The sequence below is a fragment of the Stigmatopora nigra genome, chromosome 4, assembly GCF_051989575.1.
Source record: "Stigmatopora nigra isolate UIUO_SnigA chromosome 4, RoL_Snig_1.1, whole genome shotgun sequence".
NCBI lineage: Eukaryota > Metazoa > Chordata > Actinopteri > Syngnathiformes > Syngnathidae > Stigmatopora > Stigmatopora nigra.
The window spans coordinates 9,265,953-9,293,598 of record NC_135511.1 but is presented as its reverse complement, the minus strand read 5'-3'; the positions used below and the strand labels follow the sequence as shown (position 1 = coordinate 9,293,598).

Below are 27,646 nucleotides of genomic sequence, written 5' to 3'. Positions count from 1 at the left end.
CAGTGTTTTTCTTGTTAAAACAGCTGAAATACAATGAGCTTGTAAAGTTTTGATATGATTTCATCAGTGGAATTGAAAACAAATCAATTCCAAAAGTTATTTTTTTACCTATTTTGATCTTTAGTGGTTTTAGAGGATAACTTTCATGATGACTAGGGAATCAAACCTCACTAAGGCTCTTTCTCTCTTGTTTGGGGGGGATCAGATCGCCTGATTTCTACGAAGAGGTAAAGATGGCACTTCCCGCCCGTTTAACGGAGCGACACCACTTGCTCTTTACTTTTTACCACATCAGCTGCCAGCAGAAACAGAACCAGAGCAACAACTGTGAAACACTCATTGGCTACTCTGTAAGCATCAAACAAGATCTTTTCTTTTTCTTTCTAAATCTCCACAATAATTTTGTGTGACGCTCATCTATATAGTGGCTGCCTATATGGATTAACGACAGACTGCACACGGGTCAGTTCTGCTTACCTATTGTATTGGATCGACTACCTCCTAACTATTCACTGCACACTGCTGAGGTACAGTATTTTTTTTTTAAAGATGCATCTGAACAGCACTTTTTTCCTCTTAAAAAAAGTGTGTCCTGTGTTTTAATATGCTGCCTTCTTTTGCCGTTGTGCAGAAACTTCCTTCTCAGATGCCCCTTGTCAAGTGGATGGAAAGTCACAAGGGATTGTTCAATCTGGAAGTTCAGGCTGTGTCTTCTGTGCACACTCAGGTAAGTGTAAATGACTTAAGATAGTTCATTTCATTTTCTGTCTCGCTTATCCTCATAAGGGCGCAGGGGGTGCTGGAGCCTATCCCAGCTGACTTAGAACTTCGAAAACCCTGAATTAGTGGCCAGCCAATATTAAGGGTAGTGAATTTCAAAATACTTGCACCAAGTACTACCTTAAAACTCAAAAAAGAAAGTACATATCCCCACTCTCCTGCTTTTCCAATCAGGACAACCACCTGGAGCGGTTCTTCACACTGTGTCACGCTTTGGAGGGTGGCGCCACATTTCCACTGCGTGTCCGAGAGGAAAAGATTCCTGAAAACAAGCTGGAGCACGAGCTCAAGCTCAGCATTATCTCCCTGTCGTCTTCTAACCTGGAGCCATTGGTGCTTTTTCTTCACTTGGTACTGGACAACCTGTTTACGCTCATCATGCAGCCTATGCTCATTGCTGGCCAGACAGGTAAGATGATAATATGCCTGACTTAAATGCATCCAATAAATGTATCATTATTTTCTGTTTTCCAGCCAACTTGGCCCAGATTGCTTTCGAGTCAGTGGTGTCCATTGTCAACAGTCTCCATAACAGTCAAGAGCTGGCCAGGGACCAACAGGGACGCAACAGCTTGTTGGCTACCTATGTGTACTGGGTTTTTCGTCTTCCTGATCCTCCTCAAGATATTCCAAATGGTAAACATTAATACATTCACACTACAATATATTTCTGTGTGGAACATATACCTAAAATACACAGCTGAACTCAGTTCACTGACATTAAAACCCCCCAAATGAAAACAAAGCAATGCAATAAATGCTTTAGCAGGTGCACAAGAACAGTCAATAACAAAGAGAGTGCCTGCTATTGGGCCCTATAAACAGGTGTGACCGCTGAACCTAGCTAACTGCTTTTAACCCATGTTAAAAGATTTTGCATTTTTGCATTGATATTCCACTGATGTAGGCATGAACGAAATAACTAGTTTACCTGATCAATTCGCACTGAACTCGTCACTACATTGCTGGACTGTGTGTGCTTGGCCGGAAACAGGAACGGGTGGTACAATGCCATCTGCAGAGAGCCGTTACAGCACCATGGGACGAGCCTGTGCAGCCACGGTAGGCAGCATGCTTCTGCAGTCCAGGATTCGCAGCAGCAGTAACCCCGACATTCCTGCACCGCACTCCTCTGCTGAGGATGCTGAGGTCAAACACATCTTGGCTGCCAAGGTATACATGAGTTGGGATTAAGTCGTATGTTGTATGAGCAAATCATAGGTATAGCAGTCCGTCTCTAGTCACAAACACCAATTTATCAGGCTAGAGTCAAGAAAATTGCGGGGAGAAATTTGACTAGAATATTGTTGTTTAGAATCAAGTTATGTGACTCAAATCCACCACCTCTGAAGTATACACAAAACTTTCTGAACAGTTGCTATTGTAATAGGTTGGTAGCCAAAGGCTATAATTAGGACATCCATCATGCTCATTGTGATGGAACATTTAAGTGTGTATGGTTTTGTCTGCAGGGCCACAATCTTCCAGGGAGTCGCATGTCAACTATTTTGGACACAAACAGCCATCAAAATCAAACAGGAAGCACCAGGCCTTCTAGCAGAAAGGTAGATGCAATGAGGAGTGTAACCATGTTTGCTCAGGTCAACAAAAAAGGCCAAATATTTTTAGACTCGATCTTATTAATATTAACAATTTATTTGTAATAAAATCCCTCCAAAAATACTTCAGCAGATTTTTAAGAAAAATCTGTGTCTATGCTAAATTATTGTTGTTTGTTTTAATTAATTAGAAAATATTAACAGTAACTAACATTAAACTTTTTTTATTGGTCAAATGATTAATATAATATATCAGATGTAGTACATACTTTACATTGTTCCAGCATTAGCCTGTCATGCAAATATGTAAATATTGTAGTTGTTCTCATTATATCGCAATTTTAGCAACAATGTAATTTAGGAGAAATTGGTTTGATAACCATACCATGTTTTATTTCCACAAGATGTCAGTGTGGTACAAGCTTTTTCCTGGTACATTTTTAAGTTGTACACGGTAAAAGAAAAAGTATGTTTTTTTTTTTTTGTAAATAAGCTGTGTGTTTTTGTTTCTTGTAGCAGTTTCATGAAGAGCTGGCTCTGCAGATGGTGGTCAGCACAGGAGTGTGCAGGGAGAATGCATACAAATATGCCTGGTTCTTCTTTGAGCTGCTGGTCAGTACATTTGAAGTGACTTTTTGAGACATATCTTTGTATAGTTCATTGTTTGACCCTGAATCTTTATTATAATTTCCAACATTAACTGTTTTTGTGCTGACGTCATTGCAATATATGTATTACTTTGTTCACAGCTGGTGGTATATTTGTGTTGTTGTTAGGTAAAAAGCATGGCTGAGCATATATCTCAGCTGGACCAAATCAACGTGCCAAGGAGGAGCCGCTTCTCAGATCGCTTTAAAGACGACATTACAACCATAGTTTCTGTGGTCACGGCTGAGATCGGGACTATCCTGGTCAAGCAGCAGAAGGTGATGCTACTTTGCTTTGTATAAAACATTACCGTTCTAATTAGTTGACATCCGTTTCAGGAGGTAGAGCAAGCGGAGAAAGTTAACATCAGCTTGGCCTTCTTCGTCTATGACCTGCTTTCTCTTATGGACCGAGGTTTCGTTTTCTTGCTGGTGAAAAACTACTGCAATCAGGTAAACCTCAGTGGTAAAACCTCCCAATGATAATACATCAACTACAAGAGACTTGAGGGATTTTTGATTGACGGTTTTTGATATGTATTAATATAAATGCCTGGCAAGAGGGGTCCAGGTCACTGACACTTTGGGGATTTGTTTTCATTGTATCTGGGACTTGCAATAATATGCTGTGATATAAGTGCACATACTGCAATTGGCTGGTAACCAATTGAGGTTATCCTTCCCATTTGGTATAGGCTCCAGCATTCCATGTAGAATAAGAGCACTTCATCTTTTCTCTTATAAAAACTTTTGTGCGTCATGAAATTTCCCGGAAAGTATCGTTGCTTTTGAATCTTCACTCATTGTTGCTGATTGCATGAAGAGATTCTTTGGCAGTGGTTATTAAGTGTTCTGATATAACAGTGAGTGGAAATGAAGAATTTAGAATTATTTCAGATCCAGAATGCATTTATTGTCATTGAACAAGAGTTGGGTAAAATGAATTAACAGCATCTTTCAAGAACAGTCAGGAATAAGTAAATTGAATCATCTTTCAAGAACAGTAAGGAATAAGTAAATTGAATAATTACATTTAAATATGACAAGAAATAATTAATTGTAAAATATGACCAAAAAGAATTATTGAGGAAAAATCCATATGCACATGGCAAATAGTAGAAAACACACAAGATTCCATGTTAATTTTTTTCCCTCTGACTGTCCTCTGCCTCATACAGATGTCTGCCAAAAGTGTGTCAATGCCAACACTGATCAGCATGCGTCTAGAATTTCTACGAATCATTTGCAGTCACGAGCACTACCTCAACCTGAGCCTATTCTTCAGCAGTCCAACCTCGGCTCCCGCCTCTCCGTGTCCGTCCATCTCCTCGCAGGTCTGTGCCTGGTTACTCTTTGAGCGTTTATTACAGGTCGATCTAGTAATCAGCTATTCTTTGCCCTGGACAAATTCCATTCCTCCTGTCATAACTCATGCCCAATTGAAAATGAAATGTAAATGTCTGTATATAATTCAAATGGAGATTTTATACTCAGCATATTGAGTCAAAAAAAAAATCCATAACTATATAACCAGTTAACTGGTAAAATGGAGGACACAAAAGTCAGCAATGACTAAAAAACAAACACACATTTTTAATGAACATGCATGCATTATAATTATTTGTATTTTGTGTGGATTGCATTGTCTATCTTCTTACAGAGTTCTGGTTCATGTAGTTTCCAAGAGCAGCAAAGGATCCTGGGCCTGTTTGAGCTCTCTCATGAGTTTAAGCAGCAGCACTACCTTACCGGCCTGCTTCTCACCGAGCTCAGTGCAGCTCTCGACATGGAGTCAGAGGGGTATGAAAAAGGGGGCAAAAGGCCATATGCATATTTAATGCGTGGTGTCGCCATGTTGAGGAATTGTATGGACTGCATTTGTTCCCAGGGGAAAGGTCCAGAGGAAAGCCATCAATGCCATCTTCAGCCTGCTGTGCTCTCACGATCTTGATCATCGCTGCATCAAAAGCGAAGTCAGAGCCAAAATGGCTGCGCTCTACCTGCCTCTGGTGGGCATCATCATTGACTCCACCAACTATCTGGATTTCACTGGTATTCAATATTTTAAAATACAGACTTAACATCCATCATATATAAAATGTATTTACCGAAAGGATATTTGTGTATACATACTAGTTGGTTTAAATACGGTATCTTCCAAAAGTGAGTGCAAATTTCAAATTCTTAGAGATGTAAATTTTTTCATGGGATAAAAGTGAAGACATTTCCGTACTTTTCAGAACATTCCCCCTCTTTGAAACCAGTGATTTATATTTATGGGTTTTTGACAGGCTAATGAGCTTCAGATATTTTGGTGTGAATAATGTGGACAAGGCGTAGCGATGCCAAATAGGGTTTAGGTCTGGCCAGTCTTTCATCTTCTTTAGCAAAGTAGCGGTCACCCTAAAGCTGTGACTGGGTTCTTTACCATGCTGATATACTGACCTGTGGCCAAGTTTCCAAAATTAGATTAGAATTAGAAAGATTATGCATTGCTTCACTACATCATATCACAGATATGGAATTCATGGTTCCCTCCATGTAGTTTACCTCAACAATATATCAGTAGCACGTATGCAGCTATGATAGAGGTAGAGAAATGATCCAAATGTATTGCACCTGCTTCACATCCACACTTGAGACCTTGTTACACTAATGAGTCACATGACACTGTTGAGGAAAAATGCTGATTGAGCCTTTTCATTTGCATATTTTCACTTAAAAGCATATTCACATTTGTTGCCAGGAATTTAATGACTTGTTTTGGGTTACTTTCAGGCAACTGAAAATACAGATACACTCTTGTACACTCACTGCTTTAACAGACTCTTATCTCCACTGTTGTCCCATGAGATGTGATAAAATATATTTTTACAAAAATGTGAAGGGTTGCCTTCTTTTTGTAAGATGTTATATAGGTCTACCTAATGTTGTAAACCTTCCAAACTAACCTGTGAGTTTCTCTCCACAGTGTCTGACGCACGTTGCGCAAAGAGCAAAAGTGGTGGACCTGAGGATGACCTTGACAGCGTGCCGCCCATCAATCAATCTGTAGCCATGGCAATTGCTGGCAACCCCTTTAACACACTAGGGAGGAACGTTCTTGTTTCCATGGCATCCACGGTAAAAAACTGTCAACTAAATGCTGTTTTTAGAAGTGTGTGTATACTGTATGCATGTGTGTGTTGTGCCAGATATGTGAAGTTCACTCGGGTAGATTGATTAACTGTCAGATCCACATACACACAGGAAAATATAATACTTAATGGGTATTGGAGTCACAAAAGAAAGTTGCCCTATCTGAGAAAAACTGTACATCCATCAGGTCTAGTATCTCTTTAGCAAACTACACATTTACCTGAAAGAAGTGCACTTTCCTGACCCCTGGATTTTTTTTTTGTATGAAAAACCACAGCAGTAGGAAAAGTGACTTTCACACTATACAGCCCACGGCTTCATATTCATCATCGTTCCAAACATGGCAGCTGAAGTCCTTCAACCGCTCCGATCGATGTTTTTTTTATGATTTTTTTCTTCCCCTTCTCATTGATATTTTGACAGCTATGTTGGGTGGTAAAGCCGTGAATGTTGGTTCGGTGAAAAAGCCGAATCCTGCTGTGAGTATGTGAGGTTTTCGAGGTGGGACACCCAAAAGTGCTTGGGCGATAATGGCCACATTTATCAAGAGCTGCCACACAAGTGAAGCAGCAGTAGACCTCTCGAGTCGTAATTTATCATCAGGAGAATGAAGGTGAATTAGTCTACGGTGGATTTTCAAGTTTGTGAAATAGGGAAAAAGGAGCTAGCCATCCTTGCAATGTGTGAATGTCTGAATTCCTTATGAAGCAGAAAATTTGGGTTCCATTTTGATGGTGCATTGACAAAATATGGAGCATTTTTGTCTTATCAGATAAAAACTCGTCTTGTTATCTTACAGTCATCCAAGATATATTTTTAGCAGGTAATCATTGTCTTCGGCACAAAAAAGTTTTGTCCATTCAGCTTTTAATTCAAAGTTTGATTTGACGTTTTGGATCAATGTTCATCTCCCGTCAAGCAACATTTTCTTTTCCCCAGCATGGGAAGTCTGTAGCCACTTTGGCAGCAGACACCAGCCGTCACCTGCTGGTATGCTTCCTGTGGGTGATGAAGAATGCTGACCCAGGATTGATCCAGCGGTGGACTGTGGACATGCCCCCCTCACAGCTTAACAAGCTGCTCGAGCTGCTTACAATCTGCGTGTCTTGCTTTGAGTACCGGGTGAGTTTACGTTGAATCAGCGAGTCTGCTCATTGGCATTGTTGGTCGTCAACTGCCCTGTTATATTTTATGTGTGCAGGCTCACCAGAGCAGTGATAAAGTCAGCACACAGGCTTTACAGAAATCCCAGCAAGCCAAGCTCCAGCTTGAAGAAGCCTTGCTGAGAGGGATGGGAGCCCGTGGGGAAATGATGAAGCGAGTCGGAGGTAACATGCAATTTGAGGGACCACACATCCTTGGGGACTTTTTTTAAAATCAATTTTGGACTTCCACAGCCTTATCTGTAACATCTCAATATGGCCTAAGGTGTTATTTCTTTATTCCATTTTGATTAAATGATGGCATTTGTTCTGGTGGAATCAATGGCATTCAAAAGACCAAGTGCCATAACGGCAAATGTACTGTCTAAATAATTTAATATAAAGAATGATTTCAATTATTTATTTTTTTTCTGTTAGGAATGGACAGAACCATGGGTCAAAGAGAAAACTTACGTTGGAGGAAAGATCTCACCCAGTGGAGACAGACCAACGACAGACATGATAAGTCTGTTGTATTTCATTTTTTTGCAATATGTGCCAACATTTCCATTCCAAACATTTCCACTTATCTTCCCACTTCATAACAGGACCAAGGCAGAGTTGGATCAGGAGGCTCTAATCAGTGGAAACTTGGCCACAGAAGCAAATCTTATTGTATTGGACCTACTGGAAACCATTGTGCAGGTCAGTATCAAGTGGAGGAGACTGTGTGACTCATGTTTGATAATGACTGCTCCGCAAAGTGCCCTCAGTGCATTTAAGTAGTATTTCTTTCAAAGTTCATTACATTGAAGTGGGTATAATAATAATTATTACAATTTTTAAATGATAAATCACATATTTTTAACTGTACTTGATGCTAATAATAGATTTGGACATTCTCTCATGTTGTGTTTTCTTTGCAGGCAGTACCATTAGTGGACTGCAAGGACAGCGTGGTGGGTGGTGTGTTGAAGGTGCTACTGCACTCGCTCACCTGCAACCAGAGCACCACCTTCCTTTCACACACCTTCAGCACACTCAGGGCGCTTGTTGTTAAGGTACCCCACATTGTTGTTTTTTGACAACATGCTTTGACGAGAAAACCTATTTTGATATGGATGTATATTAAGTACCAGCTGATGGTGTAGTGCTTCACCTTTTGTGTGGGAAAGCGGGGTATTAATTTCCGTTCGGTAGCGGTATGATTGTGACTGCGAATGGTGTCTGTCTGCTTGTGTGCACTACGGCTGACTGGCAACCAGCCTAGGTTGTTGGCCTTTCGCCCAAAGTCAGCTGGGAAAGGCTCCTGCAACCCTTGCAATGATGGGCGTTAAAGATGATGAATGGATATATAGTATTAAAATGCTAGCCTAATTTCAGAATAAATAAAACTCTTTGATTTTAGTAGTTACCGCTCAGGTGTTGTATATACATACATATATATTTTTCACAATATTCTAGAATTTTTACACAATTTTTCATTCCAGTTTGGCGAGCTGCTTTTTGAAGAAGAGGCTGAACAGTGTGCCGACCTGTGCCAAAAAGTCCTCCAGTACTGCAGCAGCCTTGTGGATGAGAACCGAAGTCAGGCGTGTGCCACCCTCTACCTCATCATGAGATACAGCTACAGCAACGCCAGTGTAAGCACACACACAACCCGACATCGTCTGATCACTCACTCAGCGTTATCTGGCCGGACAGACCAAAGCAAATGGCAGCTGACCTTTTACTCCTTATCTAACCTCAAGGAATAGAATTGAATTGCACATAAGAGCAGAGAATGGCTCATGATACGTGTGCTTCAAGTCAAACATACTCACATCTCAGACCACTTTCATGTCATTCCCGTTTCTATTTTGGGTGCTCTGTGGGAAAAAAAAGTTTCTGCTGACGGATGTGCGGGTGAATACAGAGCAGAGATATGTCTCACTGTCAGCCTCCTCCACACTCTTACTCCTGTTTAAACAAAGACATTAGTGACGGAATGATAAGCTTAAACTAACGATACCGTTCACCTCGATATGCCAGGATCACAATATGATATGATTGCAATTGGTTTATTATTGTATTAGCTGCTTAGTAACCACAGGGAAACAGGACACAATACACAAACATTAACAATAATCACAAAGAACAATTTTTGATGATTTTAACTGATTTATCAATTGCCACAGGAAAAAAAAGATTGGAATCAAACTTTCACCTTAAAAAACGTTTCTACCGTTTTTACTTTTGCAGTTGAACGTCTTAAACAAAAATAGCGATAATAGTAGTGATGGTTAAATTATTATGGAATTAAATTAAAAAAATGATAAAGAGGGTTATTTTCCCCACACAGCAAAACCAAGTTAACGTTCATGCCAGCGGAGCGAGCAACAGAAGGTAGCAAAGCCTTTGCAGCTGCTCTGAACGCAACTCTATCCAGTAATTTACCTACCTCAATAAAGAAACACCGCATAACGTCATGACTATATTTAGTTGGTTTATTTTCTTTATTTTTAAAGATGGTGTGCATCTTGCTAGTATGAAAAATATATTCCAATTCAGACTTGCCCGGGACTTGCTTTAGACTAAAACTGATAAAATATGGGTTTGAATCAGTCTACCACCAAATTATTTCCACAGGGTGTCTGTGTGCATGGTTCTCGAACTTTTACACATAACTAGCGTTATGACTACGAATAAACACAGTAGCGAAAGTGTTCATCAAATCGCATTACATTGACATCCCTGCTTTAAAAAGGCCATGTGCCATTGTTAACTTTATATACTTTAAAAAAAATCCTTTGTTGATATTGTAATGTGAGTCAGACTCCTGCATTTATAACTTGAACACACAAACAAAGGCACACAAGAACACACTCACTCACTTGTATTTGTTTACGCAGAAGATGCAGTGATGGTAATCAGTTTAGCAGCCATATGACCCGTGCAAATAGAAATCTCCTCCGAATATCAATCTTCTGTTAATATCATGGTCACATAGAAAGATACAACGCTGATATTTGTGTTGAAGACATTTATTTAACAAATGAGATAAAACACAAGCCAAGTCAAGTGTTGAAACAAATCTTATTAAATAGGCCTACTTTTTGACCACACACACATGTTCAGCCACACATCAAGTGCATTAGGGGGCAGTGATGGGTTGGTTAGGCCGCGGCTCCATGCTCAGTTGAACAGAATGGGGCCGTAGAGATGATCCATGGGTGATTATGTCTCTGCTAATGGGGGATCATTTCCCGCTTTGCCGCACATGTCGGAGATAGATGGCGCTCATCGCAAACGCACACACATAAACACACAAGCGCACACACATCCTGAGCATGCACATGTGGCCTCATGTCACTGCCAGGTAGTGTGAAGAATGGATCTAGTAACAACAACAAGCAGAAGATGCAACATAATCAAGCCAAAGTGGTTTCTGATTTTATATCTTTGTGATGTGTTTGGTTGCTGATTCAATTTGTGCACCACCTTTTTTTAAATGGCACTTTTTTGTTCTTGGCAGGACCGTGATGGATACAATATTAGGGAATTACGCTCATTGTTTTGCGATGGCTTCTACATCTATTCATTTAAGTTAACATCCACCAATATACGTATGCATGGTGTTCATGTTGCTTGTGGTTGGCCATAACTTTATATGCCAGCATTTGGTATATTTGATACTTTACTTTAATATGAAGGGTTCTTCAATCGGTTGTTGTACTGTTTTTATTTGCATTTTGCCCACATGTAAACCACAATTGGGAATGCTTCAGGAATTGGAGGGATTGCACCAGTAAATCTGCCTCAGAATGCCACACTCTGGGCTAAAAAACCCACGGTTAAGTTTCGTCTGAGAACAGGGAATTCATGCCAATCCTCTGCGCTGTTGTCCCCATAAATATTGTACATCGGACGGCCATGAGGGTGGCATGACGTGCCTGGAGCTTTAGAGCAGTAGAAACTAACATGTTCGAAAACGACCATAATGGGTTTCAGCAAGCGGCCAGGCGGGTTCATGCTCGTCCCTCCACCTCAATGAGCCCCATTTTGGCCATTAAAACCCCAAATTAAATTTCGCCTGACAACCAAGATTTCAACTCGAATCTCTGGGCCAGCTTGGGCAACAATAATGAGTCTCTTGTGAGAGAGAGTTGCACATGATGTCTGGGAGTCCAAACTGCAGTGTGTGGGAAGGACCATAATTAATCGTGCCTTAATAAATTTACATACAGCGTCAAAGTAAATTTATGCTAAATCTGGATTAATGCATTATGTTGACAGCACTAATAATTACACATTAAGAAATGTGCACTATGATATTTAGACAACACATTACATCTTGATAACACAGACACACTTACATTTGTATATGAAGAAGAACATATTTTATGCGTGTTAAGATGATAAATTCATTGCCCATAATGTGAATACTGTGTAAAAGGTTCATAGTTGTCATTCTGTGTGTGTTTGTGTGTGTATTATGCAGAACTTTTCCAGAGTGAAAATGCAGGTGACCATGTCGCTGGCCTCGCTTGTAGGGAAGTCGTCAGACTTCCAGGAGGAACACCTAAGACGTTCCCTGCGCACCATCCTGGCCTACGCTGAAGAGGATGCAGAGATGCAAAACACACAGTTACCCTTGCAGGTATCATATACACATAAACCTATGGTTATAAAGGTATACACATATCTAAAATGTACCTACCCAAATGTTTTTTCTAATCCGTCCACAAATAATGGAGGAGTAGCATTTTATAGTTAGTGTTGTCTCCAAAAACAACAACAAAGTGAGAGTGTGGAGTTTTTACAGGTTGAAGGACTGTTAAGTTGCCACTTGTTTTTTTTTTTTTTTTTAATTGATCGACATTAGTTAAAAAAATGCAATGTCCTCAATCACTACCCTGTCTCTAGGTAGATGAGCTCCTGAGGAACCTCAACAGCATCTTGTCGGACACTGTAAAGATGCGAGAGTTCCAAGAAGACCCTGAGATGCTCATGGACCTTATGTACAGGTAACTCGTGCACGTGTCTATCCACCTGGTTTCTTTTCCCTTTTTTCTCTCTGGCTTGTTTGCCTCTGTTTGACTGTCTTGCCATGGCAACCATGTGCTAACACTTTGGCTCCTTTCTGAGACTCTTTTGTTTACATGCAAATGCAAACAGCAGGTTGGTGGAGACCAAAGAGCCATATGTGTGGTCCATGTATATCATGCAATGGGTTTATTTTTGGTCTTCTTCAATTGTATACACTCTTTTCACCTAAATTCAACCCATCAAGTTTAAGATTACTTGTTCTATAGGAAAGAAAACATTTGATCTGCAGATGCATTGATTAACGTTAGAAAAAGTATCAAATCATCCATTCTGTCTAAAGGTAGTTTGCTTTTTTTATCTTAATACTCTAATTGTTATTTTTTTTAAAATTTGTTTTGGGTGAAACTACCTATCTGCCAGACATAGTATGAGTGGAATTAAGTTTGCCTACACCATTTAGGATATGGTAAAACTAAAATGTGGCCAAGCAATAGCTCATGTTTTTTTCATTTTATTTGTAGTTCACTGCATGAACTAAAGAGTAATATTTTGCTCCGCTAATGTAGTTGAAATGAGTGGTTTATGATGGAATTAACTACTATTACTAATACTCTTGTCTAGTAACTATGATTTTATTAAGAATTAAATCAATAGCAATGACATCCTCCTTCCCAACTGTCTGTTGAACCAGGATAGCAAAAGGCTACCAGACGTCTCCTGACCTGCGTTTGACGTGGCTGCAAAACATGGCGGAGAAGCACAGCAAAAGAAAGTGCTACACTGAGTCGGCTATGTGTCTAGTGCACGCTGCTGCTCTAGTGGCTGAGTACCTCAGTATGCTGGAAGATCACAAGTACCTGCCCATTGGCAGTGTCACCTTTCAGGTGGATAATAGAATATATGGGATATTACATACACAGATCATTGATTGAACACACACGTTACACTTCTCTCGTTGCAAGTTGTCCAAATTGGGTTGTACGTGTCCTGTGGGGGGAGCTGTATGCTCGCAAGGCTAGTATATAGAGAGCCATAGCTTTACCTGTACATCATCTGCTTTCCTGAGTCAAAAAATAGTGTTCATGTGGATTATTATCAAAAGTCAAAAGAGAAATTGCCCACTTTTACAATTGAATTATTTTATTTTTTTTAATTATTGCAGTGAAGTCCATGAGATAAACAAATTTTAATGTACAGATTATAGTCAATTATTTTTAAATACAATCCTAATTTTTAATTTGTGGTTATTATTATATTATCCTTGAGATTTTTTTCATACCTATTGTAATGACAAATGATAGATACTAAAATAATAATAATATTTGATTTATACAAACAATAATAATGAAAATACAGTAACAATCATTATATTATCATCAGTATTAAAGGCTATAGAATCAGAAAAATCAGTTTCTTATATTTTTATGAAGAAAAATATAACTATAAATTCATTCATTCATCTTTCTTGGGCAAACTCGACACAGGAAGGTCCAAATCTAGGGTTGAACCCTCGATGTGAGGCCAACATGCTAACCACAGTGGGCTTGCTTTCAATAAAAAATCCTACAACTATCTAATTAATGCCAGATCTCATTCCAATGGCAAGAACTTCCCTGTTGGTAATGAAAAAGTAAATGTGCACTTGTGGTGAGTTTGATATTGATGAGCTGTAACACGCACGTGTAACAATTAGGTGTGTATGTGCAAGACATCCTGACCTCCAGCAGTCAACAGGTCATTGATTGTAGGGTCATCACATTAGTTCCATTTCCTGCTCCTCCATTTCAATTCAGCCACGTGATTGCTAATTTGATTAAGAGGGCTAAGTGATTGATTGGATTCATGGATTTTCCCTCCTCAGAGCATCTCCTCCAATGTGCTGGAGGAGTCGGCCGTGTCAGACGACATCCTGTCCCCCGATGAGGACGGCGTGTGTTCGGGCCGCTACTTCACTGAGAACGGCCTTGTGGGGCTGCTGGAGCAGGCCGCCGAGCTGTTCAGCAACGTAATAGCCAAGCCCCCACCTCATTTGCCTCCATTTCTATCACTTATCGCATAAAAATTGGCGCTCCCGTCACTCTGGTAACCAACAGAGCTGTTTCTTGTCTTATCAGGGGGGTCTGTATGAGGCAGTTAATGAGGTCTATAAGGTAATCATTCCTATCCTGGAGGCACATAGGGAATTCAAGAAGCTGGCATTCACCCATGACAAACTGCAGAGAGCATTTGACAACATCATTCAGAAGGTAATAAAAGCATAAAAATGATTATGATTGACCAACAAGAGCAAAGAGTTGTGAATGAACTTACTACTGCATAAATCTGCATTATCAAAAAACCCTGTTTTTATTATTATTTGCTATTGCTAAATGAGTACTGTTTTTAATATTGCTTAAAATACGGTCATTTAATTTTGGTTTATTTGTAATAAAAAAAGACAACATATGCACTCTTTAGCTAAACTGAAATCTCCAGGCAACAATATGTCTGCACTTATTTTTGTAGTTATACATTCTGAAATACAAATAAAAAATAGGATCTATCTGTATGCAGAAAAAAGGTCATCATTTACAGGAGATGTATTTCATCTGTCATTTTCCTGCAGGGCCACAAAAGAATGTTTGGCACCTACTTCCGGGTGGGTTTTTATGGCAACAAGTTTGGTGATTTGGATGAGCGGGAATTCATTTACAAGGAGCCAGCCATCACGCACTTGCCTGAGATATCGCACCGTTTGGAGGTGAGGCAAATATATCTTCAGTATAAGGTGTCTAGGGCATTTCAAGAAAAATAACAAAAATATTGTTCACTTAATCTTGTTCATGTTACTTGTAAGCAGAGAAAAAACAGCTAAAAATGCTGTCATTATTGGCTAAAATCTGAACATTGCATGCTGTTGGACAATAGGATCTCCCTGGACATCTAACACCAAATGTGGGCCAAGGAAACCAAGTTTACATTTTAGCTTCGTAAGATTAACCTTAGCATGTTCAGTAATTCTCATGATAGGAACTTCTAAATGCATTGAAGAAGAACTCACAGACAGATTGCAATTTCCTCCAAGTATATTAGTTTCCAGAGATATTAAAAATAAACACAATACAGGATACCGGCTGAGATTACCTTGCCCTTGACAAGTGTAAAGTCCAGTTATAGAATAATATCAGTACTGTCCCCTAGGTGGTCTAATATGAATAAACTACAAAGGCGTGCCATCTCCAATGCCTTACTGTGTGGCGCACAAATTAAACATAGCATGCAGGCATGATCATCTCGGGTGGTTTTGTCATGCATCTTCCAGGTGGTCTTTCGATGCCCACATCGGGATTTTCACGTTTCTCTATCTGGTCCAGGTGATGCCATACTTACCTTGGCTTTCGTTACTACAGACATGCAAAAACACACCCCTGCAATCTTCCCAACATAGGCTCAAGGACCCAGTCTGACTGTCTGAGATATTTTCGTTCTAAAGCCCTGATAGTAATATGCAAGGACACATTTTCTAGACAGAAATATGCACATTATTTATTCTTTTAGTATTTTACTTATATAATGACCCATACATATGTGATTCCTTTACACTTGAAGCTTTAGAAACAAAGAAACTAGGCTTAGGGTATGCATTTGCAAAATGTAATGTTCTTCAGAATAAAACCATCGGGTAAAGCCATCGTGTGTAAATGCAAATTGCAGTTTGTCTGACCAACTCGGACCCATTTGAGTGCTCTGTTTCTCCCTATAGAAATGGTTATGGAAATTTAAATGGCATCAGGGGTAGAAAAACTATCAACAATACATGCATAGAACTGTAAACAAAGATGTAAGATGGCAGAACTCATGCTGTTTTTTTGAATAACAAAACAGCTCACTCTCATGATTGAACATCGAGTAGTCTGCAAATGGCTCCGAGGCCAGACTTTGGACACCCCTGATTTACATGCTCAAAAGTATGCAAATGTATCACTGTGATTGTAGATCAAAGTATCCATGCAGATCGGCTTCCTGCATTACATTAGCAAAGAAATACTGTACATAAAAAGGGATATTTAATTGATAAAACGATGATATTAATAATAGTATGCTGCCATGTAAAATTAACATATTTTTCCGGCTGCCAGAATTTTTACGGTCAATGTTTCGGGGAGGATGTCCTTGTGATGATCAAAGACTCTACACCTGTGGATAGAAAACAACTCAACCCCAAAAAGGTAAAACATCCAACATCACCCAATTTTTTTAACTGGATTATAACTCCATGTTTTTTTCATCCACTGCATGCAACCATAATAGTTGATAAGATTGATTTATTCTTCTATATGCATTAAAAACAGCACATCACACCTATAATAGGTGTGTTAATTGAACAATATTTTAGTATTTTATAATTTCTTATTGGATTTATAGGAACACACACACAACAATACAATGGGAGCTGTTTCATAACCAGTGTTTGTTTTTATTCATTAAAATGTTAATATAAAATTTAATGTGAACCTTTGGCACAAAGGTTGCCCTATATGTCTATACCTATTGTAATGTCCAGTGAGTGTATACCCTAAGCTGCTTAATTAAACCTATGCTCCTGTGTAGGCTTATATCCAGGTCACATACGTGGAGCCATATTTTGATGACTATGAGATGAAAGACCGGCTGACTAACTTTGAGAAGAACTTCAACTTGCGCCGTTTCTTATACACCACGCCATTCACCAAGAGTGGGCGCCCCCGTGGTGAGCTCAACGAGCAGTACAAGAGAAAGACTATTCTCACCACAATGCACGCCTTTCCTTACGTCAAGACGCGCATCAATGTCATTCAGAAGGAGGAGGTAGTGTGTCAAAGTCGCTGTCCATATTTATTGGTTGCCACTAATGTTATATTTCTACTTCCCGGTACCTCAGTTTGACCTGACACCTATTGAGGTGGCCATTGAGGACATGCAGAAGAAAACCAGGGAGCTGGCAGTGGCCACGCACAGAGAGCAACCAGATGCTGTCATGTTACAGATGTTGTTGCAAGGTTCAGTGGGAGCCACTGTTAACCAGGTACATATTATGTGTGTGTGTGTGTGTTAAGTTGTGTAAAAAAATGTTTAAAATTATAGAGTTGCATATGGTTAAGTGCCAATATATGGACCTTCAAAAGAACTATACACTTGCACTATGATAGTTTTTTCCACACTAATAATACTTAGGCCGATCCCTAATTCTTGGCCAGCTGATAATAAGTCCATTCAAATATATATTTTTTAAATTACCTAAGAAAAGTATATGTTAAAAAAAAACTGTTACATTGGAAAGGTCTGACTGAATCTATCACAAATTCATCATAGAAACCGTCTATACACTTCTCCTCTATCAGTGTCCCCTGTTTGCTCTCTTTAAACGTATCAGAAGGGTTAAAACAGAGCTGTATAAATTAGCTCCATTTAACTTATCACATTTACAATTACTATTGTAGTGGCCGATTGCAGGTGGGAGACGTGATCAAAGTCTTCGCTGCATCCATAACCTTAATCCCCCTCCGTCTACCTCCTCCATCCACCATTGAGTTAAAACGTCGATTCATGGCCGCCCTCCCTTTCATGTGGCACACTTTGCTCGAACCCAAGCTCGCTTTGATGTGATTGCTTCCAGGTTCTGCCGACGTGCCGGATGTCAAAATGTGTTTTATCTCCGAGTTTCTAATCTAACTGGTCTCGTCATTCAGGTCCCAATGTCTGCGTAACACGCAGCAGCTCCGTAAACATCAATGTCTCCAGCGTAATCAGTAGAGGAGCCTGGGTTTTCCTTCTGTTTGGGTCTGCAGTACATGAAAGAGTCTTTTTCGGGATGCTAATCAGAGCTGTTTAGCCACTCCTGTCATGAAACAGGCGCTACGCGAGTGTGCTGCGGTTTTTGTGACGAGTATGCTTTGGGAAAAATATGCCTCATGCTGGGAAATTGGAGCCAAATGGGTAGATCTTAGGGCAGTATAGTTCTCTACTGGAGAAAGCAGAAAAGGAACATTAGAAGTGCATGGAAAAGAGTATAAAAATGTGCATATGAATGAAATTTACAACAGGTTTTAGTCACACTTTTTTACCCTTAATGTACAAAAAACACATTCTGGGGGGAAACATGAAGCTGTTATATTATTTATATATTTACACGTTAACAACGGATGCCTATCAACTCGGGAATTAAGATGCAGTCCTTGTTAATGTGTTTTTCGGCCCGAGTATTGGAGAATCACTGTTATGAGTGAGCAATGACAGGATTCGGACTCCCATCCCTCCTTTGTTGGTACACTCCAACATTAGTATGCTTCCTCTCTAAAGCCCCGTTTTCCTTCCTGTGATTTTGTTTTTTGCTTTCTCTTTCTTGAACCCTGACTCCTGTGTGTTGGCCCCTTCCTTCTCTTTTGTGTGTAGGGCCCACTGGAAGTGGCCCAGGTCTTCCTGAATGAGATCCCAGTGGACCCTAAGCTCTTCCGTCACCACAATAAACTGCGGCTGTGTTTCAAGGAGTTTATTATGAGGTAAGATGGCGTCAGCGAAATCGTAATCCACCAATTGAACGCGATTTACCAAGGTACTGAAAGAATATTTCAGTGTACTGTATAAAGACGGTCAAAATGCTCTATTATTACTGGCCCGCAAGCTCAACATTTTGTGGCTCCTGAAAAAAAGCGATGTCTTGTGACATGATGTTTGGTAGTAAATTAGTTCATGATCAATGCCAAGCTTCCTAGAGTTGTAATTAACTCTTAACATATTTACAATTTATTTTAGATAAATTGTAAATATGTTAAGAGTTAATTACAATTCTCAGAAATACTTGGTACTGGAAAATATGCAAATGTGTACATTTTTCAGCGAAAAGTATATATATTTATATTCATTTGTATCTAAGTGAGGAATGAATTTGAGAATAGTTCACCATTAATAAACATTCCTGTAACCCTTTCATTCCCACAGAATATGTTGAATTCATATACCAATTTGATGGGGATCATTTCGTAATAACTTGCAGAAAAACCCAAGGCAAATTCTGAGTCTCTCAAATAATTACTAATCTGATCTTTAACTAGAATGATCTTTCCCCTATCACATTGAGAGTGCTATCTATACTAAATAACACATAACTTTGGAATAAGTGGTATTAAAACTTTCCTATGGCTAAAATACAATCAAATTTACTTTGAATTCTGAATGAGGAAAGTGAGAAAATGGCAAAATATCACATCTGATTGTTAAACTAATCAAACGAAAAGGATGAATGGAAAAGAACCCGAACAATTGTATGGAGCGCTTTTCTTCATTCTCGCTCCATGATAGCACACGCTTTTATTCCTCATGTTATCACCAAGCTATTTTTCTTGCCATTCAAAGCGTCATTGTTCCCAAGGGATTCATTGTATTTTGAATAATTAGGACGATAATTTGAACCATCCTGCTCACAGTAATGGATCCGTTAGAGTGATTTAGATGAAGCAAAGAGAGAGAGAGTGCTTGTGTGCGGGTGCGTTTACATCTGCCTGTGTTCATCTGGGAAGGCACCCACCCGGTCATTGTGCCTCAAAAAGGTGGTTTTCATTTTCCAGAACCTCGCATGTTACATTCCGGTTTGCACTGATTGCCACAAGTAGGCAGGTTGGCAAATATTTATCTAATTTCCAAAACAGTTCTTAGTTTCGATCCTGGGGAATGGGGCCTTTGTGGGACAGCTGGGGAAATGTGAGTGTTTAGTTTTTCATCATGTAGTATTACATATAAGCCTCCTTCTGCTGTTTTATAGGCAGTCTATAAGCTTATAAAGTGTTTTTTTTAATAAAAGAAGAAGCACCAGAGTGTTCTGGTGGCTAGTAGATCTGCCCCATAATTCTGAAATTGTGGAGCTATATCCTCCCGGTACTTGGGTGTTGTTATTTTTTGACAGCCTTGGATTTCTTCCATTTTTCAAAGTGAGCACAATTGTAGGTTCAATGCAATCCTTTTGAAAAAGAAACAGGAGTTTTTTTTTTAGAATGAATTGTGTAGTTAGTATGTTCTCTCTTTTGTCTCAGTTTCTACTCTCAAAAGTGGTCTTGTCTTTGTGCGTTCTTTCTGGTATAAGGTAGTAGTAGTATGGTTTTGCAAGGTAAATTCATACACTAAATCTTTACCAAACTTTCAAGTTTCTCACACACAAAGAAACCTTGTGGAAAAAAAAAACATGTATAGAAAAGACTCTTTGGCATGCCTTATTTTTGCCTTCATGGGGTCGATGCCTGAGAGGATGGCACATGATGTTGGCAAATTCACTGTTAATGTGCGAGCTGTAGGCAATAACTGCTCCTGTTTGAATGATAATTTAGAACCCTGGATTTCTCTGATATGCCTCGGATTTTTTAGGGAATACATAAAAATAATAATAAAATAAAAATTACATATATACAGTGGAAATGCAATGTATAGTGCTCACAGTACTTGAATCACATTTGCACGAGGATTTACAAAGGTTTCAATAGAATTCAAATGTTTAGTGTTGGTGCGTTCATCACTGAACTTATACACATCAACAAACCTCGCCTTAGAAAGTTCTTCCCTCAGGTCAATCATGCTTTTTAACTTGACTATTTACTGAACCCTATACTGTTACATACAAATGCCTTTTCCATATTACTCTCATTTAATTTTGGCGGATTAACTGTGGCATGTGTTAGTAATCACCCAAGTCTCCCTGATTTCCTCACGGAGTACCTCCTGAATTTGTGCACTGTCCTGCTTCAGACGGTTTAACTCATTATTATTATGATCTACCAGTGTTCCTCTTCTTGCATGCAAATGTTTATGCCGTTGCATACTATTGGGTGGAAACTACCAATGGGCATGCGATTGTTTGTCTTGCATAAGACTGCTAATTTGTGTCAAATGGATACAGACTGTTGTTAGTATGAGGTTGGATTACCCTGGGTTTTTTTTTCCCTCTTGGTTCCACTCTTAGTTTAGCGTTCATTATCTCATATGAAAAAATTCGGCAATCCTCTCTTCCAATTTCATTCCAAGTCATTACGTAAAGGCAGCACTTATACAATATTAGCCAGATGCATGTACTATTTAAGTCTTTTTTTGGGGAAAAATGTAATATCCAAAAACAAGTAAACCATCATCTACGATAGATATATTTAACAAAATTGGCCAGTATGTCGTCCAACCTTTTTTAATCACTATAACAATAGTGGGACAAGATCCTTGAAGAACTCGACTTATTTATGATAATTTCTCAACAAGCACCATTACAGCCCATTGGATGATATATTTCCTTCACCTTTTGTCCTCCCAGGTGTGGCGAGGCTGTCGAGAAAAACAAACACTTGATCACGTCAGACCAGAAGGAGTACCAGCAGGAACTGAAAAAGAACTATAACCGCCTACGTGAAAACCTGAGGCCCATGCTGGAGAGGAAGATCCCCGAGTTATACAAACCTATCATTAGACCGCGGCTGGAGAACAGGTGAGGGCCCATTTCATAGTTTCACACATCTCAGACCCACTTAGCATTAAAGGATTAAAATCACGTCTTTGATGTCATGTCATTTGGATTGACATTGAAGAAAGGACAACATTAGAACAAACTTTCAAAGTGAAGTAGTTCATTTCAAATGAGGCAATTGCCTCCAGAAAAAGCTAATGTGTTTTATATTGTAGAATATGCTGAACAGGTTTATCTCACTTAAAATAAAAATGAATAACTGCTCAAAAACTTGAAAATATTTGAATGAAAACACAGCTAAATTATTAATGTGGGATTTTATCAGTATTAGAGATGCATCGCTTTAGAAAACTCATAATATAGGAGAAACAATATTGGTTGTAATCCCTGTCGATCGTGCTTTTATTTTTTTCCCAGTTTTATGGATTCTCTCTCACTTAAACAAATTACAATGTAAATGAGTTGCCACAATGGACTATTATTCAGCGGATTCACCTAATGGTGGCAAAATCGAAACGTCAACTAATGGACTAATTGGTTCTCTGCTGACTTTAGAAAAAGGAGGGGGGAAAATGCCCAAATCTAATGTTCATGTACCCATAACCTTTTGGTGTTGCTATGCAGGGATTCCTTCAAACGTCTGAGTTTCCGCAAAACTCAGGAGGAAGTCTCCTGAGGACCCTTGGCGAGTCCGGTCGGTATACAACACTTTATGAAGAGGAGGAAATAAATTGTCTGTGGTGACCTCATTTCACTATGACAGTTGGTTCAGAGTTCTCAAAAAAAGACAACCAGCAGTGTTAATATTACTTATGATAATTCTTATTTTTATGTACTTGAGATAAGGAGGATTCGACTCTTTGCTGTAAAAAGTTCAAAGCCTAATGATGCTGCAAACATTGGGTCCATGCTGGTTCAGGACCTTTGTGCCAATAATGCTCTTCTCTCACCTTCAGTATGAAATTGCGCGTGTGAGATAGTTGATATAACATGGATATGTTATGTCACTTATGCAATAAATGATTCTGTTTTTTTTTTTGTTAAAGGGCTTAAAATTCTAATCTGTGTTAAACACACAATTTAGACGTTTGTATTTTTGAATTTGAGGCTTCTCTTTTTTTTTTTTAATTTAATTTATTTGGAGTTACCTGACAAGTTTGCATGCAGTGGAGGGACTTATCTGCACTATATTGTAAGTTGGAACAATGGCACATAAAATAGTGTACAAATGTGGAAAATACATATTTTTGTTTTGTAGAATTCTATTTTTTAAATAACAGCAACATTAGTATTGATTAAAATACTAACAGTCAGGGTTTGGTACTGAGAAAACTATGTGCGTTGCAATTCCACAGTGCCATTTTTTTTAAAGCAATAATTTCAGGTGCTACCGCACATTGTTAGGTTCGTTTTGCTTTTTGTCAAAATACTGTATGGTATATTACTGAAGATACATTTCCTAAACATATACTGGACAGCAATAATACATTATTGTACAAACAGAACTCATTTCACTTCATTGCGCACAGTGTTGTTTTCTTTCAACTTGTATATCTGGAGCACTGAGTAAATTAATGCTTATCCCCTAAGAAAAATTGTGTAAAATTGGTATATAATTCGACATATCCTTGTATAAAAGTAATTTCTGTTTTAAAAACCAGTTCTGAATGTGTTCTTATCATTGAAAGACCAATCAGTGACCACAACATAGATACTTGCACATTCCAATGAGAAACAAGACATGATTTTTTTAAATTTTATTTTATTATTAATATTCTCATCCCAGATTTGATTGAGACTGTAAGAAAGATGTAATATTTTTGTTAATATAATTCAGTGCTGCCGATGCCAATCAAAACAAACTAATTCCATATTGAACAATTGTTGTTGTTGCTGTGTTTTACAACATGTGTTTGATTGTTATGGTCATTACATAATACTGGAAAAACACATCAATAAAATGGAAAGTGTTCACTTGACAGATGTACTGTTTCAAGAATAATAACAGCATCAATACCTTTTCCACATGTATATAATTACATATGCAATACATATATATGGTGTGCTTTGCATGTATTGTGGTTACTTGTGTTTTCAGCATCAGTTTTGGAATCAACTGGGGAAGGCTCCAGCACCCCCCGCGACCCTAATGAGGATAAAGTGGTTCAGAAGATAAGATAAGATTTTCCTCCTTGTTTGTTGAGTTCTTGTCATATATGATGATGAATAAATTGACTCTTTAAAAATGCAAACATGATTAATCAAAAAAGAAGTTTTAATCCCAAAAACAATAACAAATGAGGCGCGTCTTGTCGGAAACGGGATGAAGAACTACATTTTTGCCGTCGCAGGCATTATGACCGCACCATTCCAATGGATAAAGAACTACGACTTCCTCCTGTCGCTTCCAACCACGTCATCTCCTTTCGACAACTTTGGCGTTATTGACTCGTGCGCTCCAGAACGGTGAGCTTCCATCAATGAATGGCATCTAGTGCTGTTTTGTCACGTTTATCTATTTATTCTGACATCAAATAGAAAGTTTATCTTCAACTTCGAATTACTGCACATGGATGTACTATCACGGCTGCCACGATGCTATATAGTGCTTAAACTTTCAGGGGAACGATTGCCAACACATGAGTAATATCACATGGAGCAACATTGATTGGAGATCCACCAGTCATATCTGACACAGACGATCTTCCACTTTGTGCAAACACTAGCCACATGCTAGTTAAACACTATGCTCTAGATCTCTCTGTTCATTTTCAAAGAAAAGTCATTAGTGGCAGTGTGGTTCTGTTCCTGGAACCCACTGGCTGTGGAGAGGCCGCAGAACATGATGGAAACCAAACTCCACCATTCAAAAACGATGCTGGGATGGGCGTGGTAGTTGATCATCTAAGGTGGGCACCTAGTGGTCCTTTTACCCTAATTCTTGATTGCTGTGACATAGCTGTGTCAAAGGTAGAGGAGGTGAATGTCACGTTCTTGTCAGATTTCTTTAATGGGGTTCGGCCCCCTGACCTCATCCAAGCGCTGGTCTCCATGCCCTCGGCTCAATGGAGGCGACAGCAAGAGCTCTTCTCAGCTTGTAGCCGTGCCCCTGGAGTAGAGCAGGATGGAGAACCGATGTGTTTTCATACCGACCGCTGGAGTCTGCAGGTCTGGAAGCAAGGAGTATCCTCCCCGAAGGACTTCCCCAGAGCCCTCAGGATCTCCTATGAGACAAAGCCAACTGGGGCTTCTGTCAGGTGGACTCAAGACCAGGACAACAGGTATTGATGAAAATTATTTGATTTCACCAAGGACCCTATGTTTCCGTGTTGAAAAATATTATGGCTCAACAAATAAACAAATCATTGTATTTACTATCTACATGTTTTTGATCTCAAACAAACTTATGTAGGAATTACTAACTTTAACTTTAGAGGAGAAATTTGATTTGTTACATAAGGCAAATGACTTAAAAAAACAAAATAGGGGAGTTACATTATTTTGATTTTTTTGGCCTCCAATAAGAAGTTTTTTGCCCTTTTTTCTATTTTAATTTAACACCAAACTGAAATTCTGTTGCATATTTTGTGTATTTTATAGATTGTGCATTTTCCATTCATTTATAATTAAACTGATAAATATGATAATAGGCTTTTATTGAATAATTACCAATATTTGGGCTTAAATGTGCAGATAGAAACAAAAATAATGATTGGACATGCTTGAGTAGGTAAGAAATATACTTTCCTCACTTCCTATTTTTGTGCCAGTCTGGAGTAGTGCTAGTAAATTTGTCATGTTATCAAGTTGTTCAAATTACAAAACCAGTCATGTCAGAAGTGGGCATCATTTTTGTGTATTTTTTTGTATTATTCTGTACATGGACCGTGTTTACTAAAAGCCTATGGAATGAATCTTGTCTTACATTCAATATTCATTCCAGGGCGTGCGTGTACACCGCGGGCTCACCCATCAACAACCGAGCCCTTTTCCCCTGCCAGGAGCCGCCTGTTGCCATGTCAACGTGGCAGGCCACAATGCGGGCCCCCTGCGACTGTGTGGTCTTGATGAGTGGGGAAGAACAGATTGAGCCTATTATAGATGTGGAGACAAGTAATTAATTTCTTTCATTTAAAAAAAAAAAAAAAACTATATGAATTCTTCATACATTGTTGATTGAACCCTTGCATGTCTTCATAATTCTGGTTCGTTTTGCTTCATGACATCAATGTTAGGGTAAAAACATACACTCTCTGCTTGTTGAAACTTTCTTTTTGCTTTCAAACATTTTATGGTATACATTTTTAGTGAAATTTAAACTTTAGTATTTTTTTTTCAATATTTAATTGAATAGTTCTCTCTAGATTTAAGCAGAGTTGTAGTACATACAAATACATAAATGTAAAGTATCATTTTACAGTGGGATACCATAATACACAGCATTCCTTTTACAAATAAACACTATATATTTTTAAATAAGCAACAACACTACTACTACTACTACAGTAATTTAGCCTTGCTCCCTTGGTCATGATAGTTTTACGGGGAGACTTGATGTAAAATGTTTTCCATTTAAACTTTTTTTTCCCCTCGTCTGACTTTTTACCAGCTTTTTTCTTTGTTCTCAGCAGGTTTGTTGATATGGAATTACTATGTCACAATGCCCATGCCTGCCTCCACCTTCACCCTGGCAGTGGGCCATTGGCAACAAGTCCCAACTGAACCTCTTCCCGTTGGTGGAAAAAGGCAATGGGAAAGGTGGGACGAGTGTAAAGAGTCAGTCCCCATGTCCCCCCGCCTGGGTTCAAGCAGTAAAGTAGTAAAAGCCTCCAGTCTCCACATTGGCAGGTAGTGTATTATGTTTTTTTCTTTTTACTGTTTGCGCTTTATTTTGGCAAGACCTCCTGCTTTCCTGGCGTCATTAACCCCGGCCTGGCCTTTCCACATTCCATGACAAACATTTCCCTTTTCATTCCCTGAAACATAGTGAGGTTTTAAGGGCGCAGCAGCAGCTTTGACTCTGCCTTTTTATGACAAATACATCAAAGCGTTAAGAATTCCATACTCTCAATTCAGCGGCCAGCAGAAATTATCTTTGGAGTGCAAACAAGTAAAGCAGACACATTTTTATGGATACGAGCAACAGTGAGTGGCTTGCAGGCCCCAGTTGGACTAGGGTCCCCATGCATTAGGTCTGCTGCTTCTGCCAAGGATTTCCAGTAAGCCTCCTCCTCCTGCTCTGGTTTTGCTCCTGTGGCAGTCCAGTTGTAGGCTGCTGCCGGCCTCAGGAATCTCCCTGTACAAGGCAGGCCTTTATTTTCAGTGAATAGTTGGAAGGAAACTTGGACCCGACTCGAAAACCCTTGGATACGAAGTCGGTTCTAGTTGTTGCATTTTGAAAGAATACGGTTGCACAGTGACACCTTGATTTTTTTTTAGGAGTGGTTTTATATATACTACATATAGGAAATACCATATTTCCATGGCTTTCATTCCCACGCCTAGAACAAAGAGCAGCACACATGGAATGAGTATCATACCTCACGCGCTCTGGGTGCTCTCTATGGGAAAACCTATTAAAAGGCTTTTTATTAACCTTGGATTAAACTTGTCTTTTCCTTTTACAATATGTTCCAAGGGAAGAGCAGACTGCCTGCCTAAGCTCGTCCTCCCAGCACGAGTGCGTCTCTCTGCCTGACTGTTCAGCCATGGTGGATGACAGCTTCCCTTGTTCCCATGGCGACTACCCTTGCCGGTTCGTCGAACGCGCCGTGAAGTCCCAGCGTGTGATCCCACACCGTGTGTTTGCCCCCGTTGGCCTTCTGCAAAAGGCACAGGTTGGGAAACGTTTACACCTCAGAAAATTATGCAGTGGTGCCTTGATATATGCGTACCCAC

The 27,646-nt window shown here is 39.2% G+C and overlaps 2 protein-coding genes across 4 annotated transcripts in view; both read left to right on the top strand.

Moving 5' to 3' along the window:
- LOC144194990 (dedicator of cytokinesis protein 8-like) overlaps window positions 1–23,727 on the top strand; it is a 40,471-nt gene extending 16,744 nt beyond the window's left edge. Inside the window, exons 17-48 of the mRNA XM_077714283.1 lie at window positions 206–350; window positions 426–527; window positions 632–727; window positions 955–1,189; window positions 1,255–1,416; window positions 1,775–1,953; window positions 2,253–2,345; window positions 2,856–2,951; window positions 3,116–3,265; window positions 3,326–3,439; window positions 4,165–4,320; window positions 4,647–4,786; window positions 4,875–5,038; window positions 5,958–6,109; window positions 7,064–7,246; window positions 7,326–7,452; window positions 7,705–7,792; window positions 7,875–7,971; window positions 8,193–8,327; window positions 8,757–8,909; window positions 11,747–11,905; window positions 12,172–12,272; window positions 12,986–13,178; window positions 14,156–14,299; window positions 14,409–14,540; window positions 14,900–15,034; window positions 16,413–16,502; window positions 16,885–17,121; window positions 17,195–17,338; window positions 18,706–18,812; window positions 21,599–21,769; window positions 22,373–23,727. Coding sequence (XP_077570409.1) covers window positions 206–350; window positions 426–527; window positions 632–727; window positions 955–1,189; window positions 1,255–1,416; window positions 1,775–1,953; window positions 2,253–2,345; window positions 2,856–2,951; window positions 3,116–3,265; window positions 3,326–3,439; window positions 4,165–4,320; window positions 4,647–4,786; window positions 4,875–5,038; window positions 5,958–6,109; window positions 7,064–7,246; window positions 7,326–7,452; window positions 7,705–7,792; window positions 7,875–7,971; window positions 8,193–8,327; window positions 8,757–8,909; window positions 11,747–11,905; window positions 12,172–12,272; window positions 12,986–13,178; window positions 14,156–14,299; window positions 14,409–14,540; window positions 14,900–15,034; window positions 16,413–16,502; window positions 16,885–17,121; window positions 17,195–17,338; window positions 18,706–18,812; window positions 21,599–21,769; window positions 22,373–22,424 — 4,432 coding nt within the window. The 3' untranslated portion in view covers window positions 22,425–23,727. The remainder of the gene's footprint in view (window positions 1–205; window positions 351–425; window positions 528–631; window positions 728–954; window positions 1,190–1,254; window positions 1,417–1,774; window positions 1,954–2,252; window positions 2,346–2,855; window positions 2,952–3,115; window positions 3,266–3,325; window positions 3,440–4,164; window positions 4,321–4,646; window positions 4,787–4,874; window positions 5,039–5,957; window positions 6,110–7,063; window positions 7,247–7,325; window positions 7,453–7,704; window positions 7,793–7,874; window positions 7,972–8,192; window positions 8,328–8,756; window positions 8,910–11,746; window positions 11,906–12,171; window positions 12,273–12,985; window positions 13,179–14,155; window positions 14,300–14,408; window positions 14,541–14,899; window positions 15,035–16,412; window positions 16,503–16,884; window positions 17,122–17,194; window positions 17,339–18,705; window positions 18,813–21,598; window positions 21,770–22,372) is intronic.
- A 447-nt stretch (window positions 23,728–24,174) lies between these two features.
- LOC144195479 (aminopeptidase O-like) overlaps window positions 24,175–27,646 on the top strand; it is a 68,777-nt gene continuing 65,305 nt past the window's right edge. For 2 of the 3 annotated variants that reach the window (XR_013326092.1, XM_077715157.1), the window contains exons 1-5: window positions 24,175–24,214; window positions 24,750–25,029; window positions 25,692–25,861; window positions 26,377–26,596; window positions 27,387–27,585. Coding sequence is in view for 1 of the 3 variants with exons in the window: in XM_077715157.1 (XP_077571283.1) it covers window positions 24,800–25,029; window positions 25,692–25,861; window positions 26,377–26,596; window positions 27,387–27,585 (819 nt within the window). In the remaining 2 variants the exon portion in view is untranslated. The remainder of the gene's footprint in view (window positions 24,215–24,749; window positions 25,030–25,691; window positions 25,862–26,376; window positions 26,597–27,386; window positions 27,586–27,646) is intronic. The other variant, XR_013326093.1, reaches the window with a different exon arrangement.